The sequence below is a fragment of the Calonectris borealis genome, chromosome 5 (genome assembly GCF_964195595.1).
Source record: "Calonectris borealis chromosome 5, bCalBor7.hap1.2, whole genome shotgun sequence".
NCBI lineage: Eukaryota > Metazoa > Chordata > Aves > Procellariiformes > Procellariidae > Calonectris > Calonectris borealis.
This window is the reverse complement of record NC_134316.1, coordinates 27233881-27240976: the sequence shown is the minus strand read 5'-3', so window position 1 is coordinate 27240976 and position 7096 is coordinate 27233881. Positions and strand designations below refer to the sequence as shown.

The following is a 7096-nucleotide window of genomic DNA, read 5'->3' as shown; positions in this document are numbered from 1 at the left end:
GGAAATGCTCCAAGTCTTAGTTGTCTCAGTTTCTTGAAACTCATCCGCTTTGTAATACCCGTGCCGACACTGCAGGTGTAGAAAGATAGCTTCTCGTGTGCATACAGACTTTTTAGAGAATTTAAGAATCTGTTACATTCTGATGCTGCAAAGGCTGAACGTCAAAGTGATGCTAGTTGCAATTATACATGTAAGTTTTACGATTTTAAAAGCCTTATTGAAAAAAAATTGATTACTGCCAATATCTTGGAATAATGCACATAAGTTTATATAACAATGTTATATCAGAGTGTACAGAAATATACACATGAAAGAGCAAAAGATGTGCTAAGAGAAATAAAGCCTAGGCTCCTCCCTGCATTCAGAATAGGGTCCCATTACAAACAGATTTATCAACAACCAAATCTAAAACACCACTCTCCCTTTACGCCATGACTAGACGTTTTCTATGTCTCAAAGCAGGGGTGAAAAAGCAGTATCGTTTCTCTTTTCTTGAATCTGGTCATGGGGGAAATGTGACTGAGTCTTTTATTTCTCCTTGATTAGAGAGAAGGTTCCCGGAGGGGCAGATGTTATTGAGAAAGTGAGACTGTAGGAAATTCCCAGCTGGACAATTTTTCTCCCATCAGGGACCAGTGCTGCTTCACACACCTGCGCAGGTGATTTGGACCTGCATAAACAACTCAGGTAAGCGCTGTGCTACTCCCACTGCAGATTCCCCAATCAGATTAGACCAAAAGTCCCCAGGCAGTCAAGATGCAAGCTCTGAAGCAGCCAAACTCATCTGGCCTAGAAGGATGCAAATGAAAGGAACTTATGCGCCTACATGTCTCCATATTTTAATACCTACTCAACAATTCCACGTTGTTGGGCTGATGATGAGTCAAAGGACTTCCGAGATTACTAGATATCTTAATGTAACAGAATCAAGCTTTACGATTCAGTGCCCTGGGATTACCGAAGTGGCATCAAGAAAAAATGGCTTATGAAGTTAGTAGTTCTGCATTTCTGGCTGACTTTGTTGGATTGTATTGGATCAGCAAACGTGGCATGCTGGGATCGTACCTGTGATAATAAACGCAGTGAAATGGTCTTTTACTGTGACCGTTGCATGGTCATTTACTCAGCTCCAGCTTTTTGGGGTTATGTTAAAAACTCAATCTTGGGAGCTATTAACTTCAGTTTTGTAGGCTTAAGTGAATAAACAGGTCTGTTTAAAGCTTCAGGTCATCATAATTATGGCCAAGTGGTCCGACATGGTAAACGCCAGACTTAGCACGGTTCCCTGATTCAGTCCATCTGCGTGGCCAGTATGGCACTGAGGCAGCCAAATCTCTGAGGCTGCCGATTCTGGGTGTGGAATCACAGTTTTCCCTGCCTGGGACATCAGAAATGTGCTTCAGCTTGACTGAGAGTTGATTTCACGGTGCAGGCTTTTGTTAGTACTAATGCAGTGACTGCATGTTGATGGGATAATATCTCACAAAAAGATGTGCATCTAACTTCCTTGCAGACTTTAGGGAGTTACTGGGTGGCTCCAGCAGGTAGCTGGTCAACGGTCTTTTTGCTGAAGTGCTAGGCTGTCAGTATGACTCCAGTGCACAGCCCTCCATGAAGCCACTCGCCAAACATTTAAAGCCAAGGGGGGTAACTGTGAATCTTTAAGCTGCAGATCAAAATTTTCACATGGCTGAAAGGCAGAGGAGCCATACCGCACATCTGAGAGGGGCTGAAAAGAGGAAATCATTCCAAAGCAGTTCACAGGCGGAAGGTGACAGTCATTTCACGGGAAGCGACCACAAGTTCTTGCACAGTCCACCAAGGATCAGAACGGGCTGTGCACCCAGGGAGCCCCAAGGAACCTGATTTTGCCAACCTTGACAGCTCCCCTTGGGTTACTTCCGTATCGCTGGGATTCTCATTGCTCAGCAGCACCAGCGCCAGCACCATCCCATGAGCAGCCATTCCATTCTGGCACGGAATCACACGTGGCTCCAAAGCTTTGGACTAGCCGTAACCAAGTTAAAGTTTACTGGACCTGAAGGTCACCGGTTCAGCAGCTAATGTCAAGACCAAAAGCCACCAACCCTGCTGCTTCGGGAGCTCTGTCCTGCTAACCTGCAGATACCAAGAAAAGGCTAATGAGCAAACACCAAAGTCCAAGCTTTCTAAATTACTCCGTCCCTTCTTGGGTTTTAGGTACATTGTTAAGACATGTTTCTGGAATTATTAACTTGATGTGTGTCATTAGTGAGCTGCTGCGAACTCGGGAGTTCTCCATCGCCAACTGCAAGAACAGAAACACCCAGTCAGAGCAAAGCAGAAACAGAAACCAAGTGTTAGTAGGAAAGCAGTGTTTCCACATGTGCTGTAGCAAACTGAAATAACGTGTCTTTTGCGTTGATTTATGTTGAAGAACAGATGAGTTCAGCAGTTAAATGTTGAACTTGACCGAAAGCTTCCTGCATAATCTTCACCTGTAAAATATTCCCCAGATCAAAACGTTATTTTAAGGGGAATCCGGCTGCAGCTGAACACTGCAGCCCTGGCAACGATCCCAATGGAACCGGGGAAAAACCCAAGCACCAAGCTGCTACTGTTCTGTCTTTCGGGGCTGAGGGGAATAGCAATAAACCCGCTCCCGGGGCAGGTGGGAGGCTCCCGCACGGGACATCGCTCATCGCCGCGGAGGCTCCTCAGGAAGGCCGGGCCCAGGCAGGTGGTCCCGGGGGAGCGGGGCAGCGCCACGGCGGGAACGGTGGGAGGTCCCGAAGGAGGCAGCGCTGCCGGGCACGAGCAGCCGGTAAGGCCGGGGCGGGGAGGGGGGCGGGACACGGACACCGCGGCGGCGGCCGGAACTGGAGCGGCGGGCGGAAGCGGCGCTCCTTACAGCGCTCGCCACAGAGCTGGAGGAGAGACACACCCCCCCGAGCCTTGGCATTTCCGGCTGGGTGCTCCGTCACATCCGGGCGGCTGAGATGCCGGTAAGGCGGGTGGGGGGAGGCGGGGGCCTGGGCGCTCCTCCACGACTCGCCGCCCTCTGCGGGGCACGGGAGCCAAGGGGCCCGGGGAGCGGGGGTGGCCGGCTCGGCCCTCCCCACCACCGGGGGCCGCCCTTCACGGCGACGGACCAGCCCCCGCGATGGGGGAGGGGTGGCGCACCTGCCCCGCGTGGGGGAGGGGCGCGGCCCAGGAACTTAGGCGCTCCGCCCTGCCCCGTGGCGCCGGGGTCTCCCTCTCTCCCCCCTACGGGGGTCCGGCCGCTGCCCTCCCGGCTGAGGCGTGGGCAGCCGGGCCTGGCAGCCCCGGCTCTCCTCCCCATGGGTCGCTCGGGGCCTGCCCTCCCGGGTGCGGGCTCAAAGGAGGCAGCAGGTGAACGAGTGGGAATATTCCCGAGCCCTGGCTTGCGTGCGTTAGTCAGAGTTACTCTGCTTTCACTGTGTTTATTATCTTGTCCCTTCACGGCAGAAGGTGAAGCCCCTGTACGGAGTATCTTGTGCTGCACTGCTTGCTGTCAGGAGTACTAGAGGGAGGCTTTTAGGTTCTCTTTTTAGCCGATCCAGTATTCTCATTTTTTTTTAATATCTTCAATAGATTTGTAATTGTGATGGAAGGCAAGGAAGAACTGTACACAGTTCACTTTCTTCTCCCGTTGCTGGTGTCTGAGTGCTTTCCCAGTAGGCAAAAATAGATACAAACTTGTTCTGATTTTCCCTTGTAGCCCAAAGAAGAGACGTTGTATGGGTATTTGTGAAATAACTTCTAACCTACCTGTGTTCATCAAGATATTTCTCTAATCCGAAATGTAACATCTTAACAGACAGGAAAAGCAGAGGTTTCCTGGTGACAGTTGTTTGTATATGGTCGCCTTTCATCAACAGCTTGGATAATTGCACTGTTTTGCAGGCTGGGAGTTCAGCCTCCTTGTCTCTTGCATGCTTTATGTGATTTTCAGTTGATCCCCTAAGTTTCCAGGACAAACAATTCAATTTTCCATTGAAAATGAGCTATTGCAAAGAAAATGCGGTAAATAGCCTTTGAAAATTAATTTCGCAGCGTTAGGATGATATTTTGCTGACTCAATGGCAACAGAAATGCAGGAAACTGCATGGGTAAATGAGTTTTCCCAGTACTTCAAAGTATATTTTACAGTTACATGCAACATCTGCTTGCTTCTTTTTGCTTTGCTCTCGTTTTTTGGTTTCTATCTCTTTATATTTCCTTTTTTGTTGTTTTAGGTTAAATTGAATATTTGCGCAACACAGCTTCTTGCAGAAGGACCACGACACTGTTTTACACCTAGGAAAATATGAGAATAAGCAGGGAGTGTTGTTCTCTCTGAACTAAAAAAAAAAAAATCTGTGCCTTGCTGAGGACAGCTGCAGGAATCGGACACTTGAATCAATGTTATCGGATGAGTTAGAATCCAAACCTGAGGTGAGCAATTATGAACTGGGTTTGGTTCCCAGGAACGTTTATGGGCAACACTTGAAAAAGTTCAATGAGTTTACTCAGTTTGCTGCTTACATATTAATTCTCAAAGTGTTTTCAGTGGCATCTTCTAATGTTTCCATGTCTTGGTTTGAACAGTAAAAGATTAAAGAATATTGCAGGTTTTTTCCCCTCCTTTCAAGTGTCAGCCAATACTCTTGCCTGTTCTCAGGTTACATTATTTTTTTCACTATTATAATGTTCTTTCTGTTACAAGAATAAAATAAATTACTGTATTGACTACGTCTTTCCCTCAAACCAAATTGACTTTACTCGGTTTTGGGGAGTCTGGATTATTCTAGTAGCATCAGCCAGTTCTGTTTTTTAAAGTACTCGTGTTTCCATTAAACAGTTGGCAGCAGCACCCAGAGGATCCTGGTTGCTCGGTGTGAGGCTGCTGGACCATTCTGAGGTTCAGCCGGTAGCATGGCTGAGCATGAATTGCAGTGATGTGTGTGTGTGCACACAAGTGCACACACTGCACGCACAGCTGGCCACAGATTAACACATACACAGGTAAAGTACCTTTAAAAGGTGAACACAATCATCATGAACAACACAAAAGTTTGTTAGTGGAATATATCTATACCCTCACTCAACTCTGTCTCATGCATACTTACATTCACAGATGCCTCTGGTCTCTGCCAGGCCTAAAGTCTTTCCAATATCTGTGCCCAGACCCAGGGCTTTTTAGCCAGTTTCTGGCTGCAATCTTGGGTTTTTCCAGACTGTGGTTGCCTCCTCCTCACACGTTAGTAGACTAGAAGTTTACTAGCAGTGCACTCACTTGTGGGGAGAATATTTAGGAAAATGTTTAGTAAGTAGATAGAAGGGACTGTAGTGATGAGACACAGCAGTGTACTGACCAGCAGCCAGCTAATATGCGATTGGAGTCTCTTCTCTCCGCCCTACCCATGGTTCTTTCTCCACTTACCCACCTCGATTCCTCTTTTGATCCTGCCCCTAAACATTGCATAGTAAGTTTTACACATTCTGCATCCCTGTTGCATCCGATAATAAGTTTGGTCTTTCCTATAACGCAAGACAATTTTGTTTTCTTACCAGTTACAAAAGTTCTGGTTGAATCTCCTCAAGATTTCACTTCAGCAGTGGCCCGTTGATTAGTGTCTGAGGAGTTCTGGTCTTTGTTACTCTAACCTGTAGTTTGTTAGATACAACTGTCAGCAGTTTGTTACATTCAACACAATTTTATCAGTGTGTTCAATTTATTACCTCTCCTGTTTCTTGCCTTTGTCTTTTAGGCTGAATAACCATTAGCCAGCTATCTGTATACTCCCCCCGCTTAAAAGCGCAGAGGACTGTTTCACCTTGTGCCCTTGCTTTTTTGATTCTCAGTTTTACCTCTTCAGAAGCCTAAGGTCCAAGAGCAGAGGACTTAGTACTGCTATGAAGTACCTTTTGGAGAAGTTCACAGGTGTAAATAGAATTGTTTTTATTGAGTCTTCTGTTTCTATCCCTTTTCAGTCCATATGCAATACAGCAGGTATCTTAAACTGGTACTCTAAAGAGAATGATGATTACATGCTGGTAATTCGTCAAAGCCCAGGTGATGAGGTAAGGTATTTGTTTCTTAACAGAGCAGCTAAAGTCCTTCCAATCACACTATTCAGGAAAAGTAGCTGCAAATTCATGGTAGCCCTGAGTAGTCTCAGTATGGGCTGCAAGGAGTTCCTTTCTCTTGCCTTGTGGTTGATATCTCATAACTTCTATCAAATTTTCTCCCACTTCTGAATGATAAGGTGGGGGACTTCGTTACTTCAGTCTGTGAGTGAGTGGATTCCCATAGATTATTTCTGACAGCCAAGGACCAGGGTAGTTGGAATGCTTGTTCCCTCCTTCCTCAAGAAGGAGCTGTAAGTGGGCTTTGTCTTTTCTAGACTTCAGTAAGGTATTTGTTAATTAGGCATGTTTACATAGTAGTCCTATTTCCCCATAGCAGAGTTGCATTTCCAGCAAGCCCAGAAAAGAGTAGGCCATTCTCAGTAGGAACAGGCCTGATGCATGAAAGCTACGGTGGTTGCAGAGGGCATCCTTTCCAAAGATGCTGTCTTCTAAACCATGTTCCTCAATCTTGATCAAGGCTATTTTATATTACAGATTGGGATTCATTTGCATTGTGGATTACCAAATCTATACACACCCTCTTTCTGGTTCTGATTGTGAAAGTTGAGTGTTAAGTTAGTACTATTTTCTACTCCTTTGATGTGAAACTGGTAGATACTCTTTTTACACCTTTCCCAAATAGCAGTTCAAGTATCTCAGAAAGTCTGTCATGATTTTATATTTTCTGGTGAGCCATGGCACCATAATTCTTATATAGCCACAGATGTTCTTTCATATCCCCTACCATGGGAGAAAAGTATTAATTAAGAGCTAACTGTATTTGTGTAACATCCAGATAACGTTAATCAAAACACTATGGATGGATTGCATAAGCTTCTTTGCTACTTATTTTATCCCTAAAGAAGCCACCAATGTGCCAATAAACGTTTAATACTTGAGTAGAGATGAATCCTGCGTTCATAGGAAGTTACAAAGTTGCTTGGAAACAGTTTCTACAGACAGATGGAGCTGCTTTTTCTTC

General features: G+C 45.9%; 1 protein-coding gene across 8 annotated transcripts in view; it reads left to right on the top strand.

Annotated features, from left to right (window-relative positions):
- ZNF410 (zinc finger protein 410) overlaps nt 1-7096 on the top strand; it is a 36078-nt gene that overhangs the window by 1446 nt on the left and 27536 nt on the right. For 4 of the 8 annotated variants that reach the window (XR_012673878.1, XM_075151594.1, XM_075151593.1 and 1 more), the window contains exons 1-2: nt 2864-2984; nt 4239-4437. Coding sequence is in view for 6 of the 8 variants with exons in the window: in XM_075151594.1 (XP_075007695.1) it covers nt 4405-4437 (33 nt within the window). In the remaining 2 variants the exon portion in view is untranslated. Of the gene's footprint in view, nt 1; nt 191-546; nt 688-2863; nt 2985-3228; nt 3472-4238; nt 4438-4843; nt 5008-7096 lie in introns of those variants that run through there. The other 4 variants (XM_075151595.1, XM_075151590.1, XM_075151592.1 and 1 more) reach the window with 4 other exon arrangements.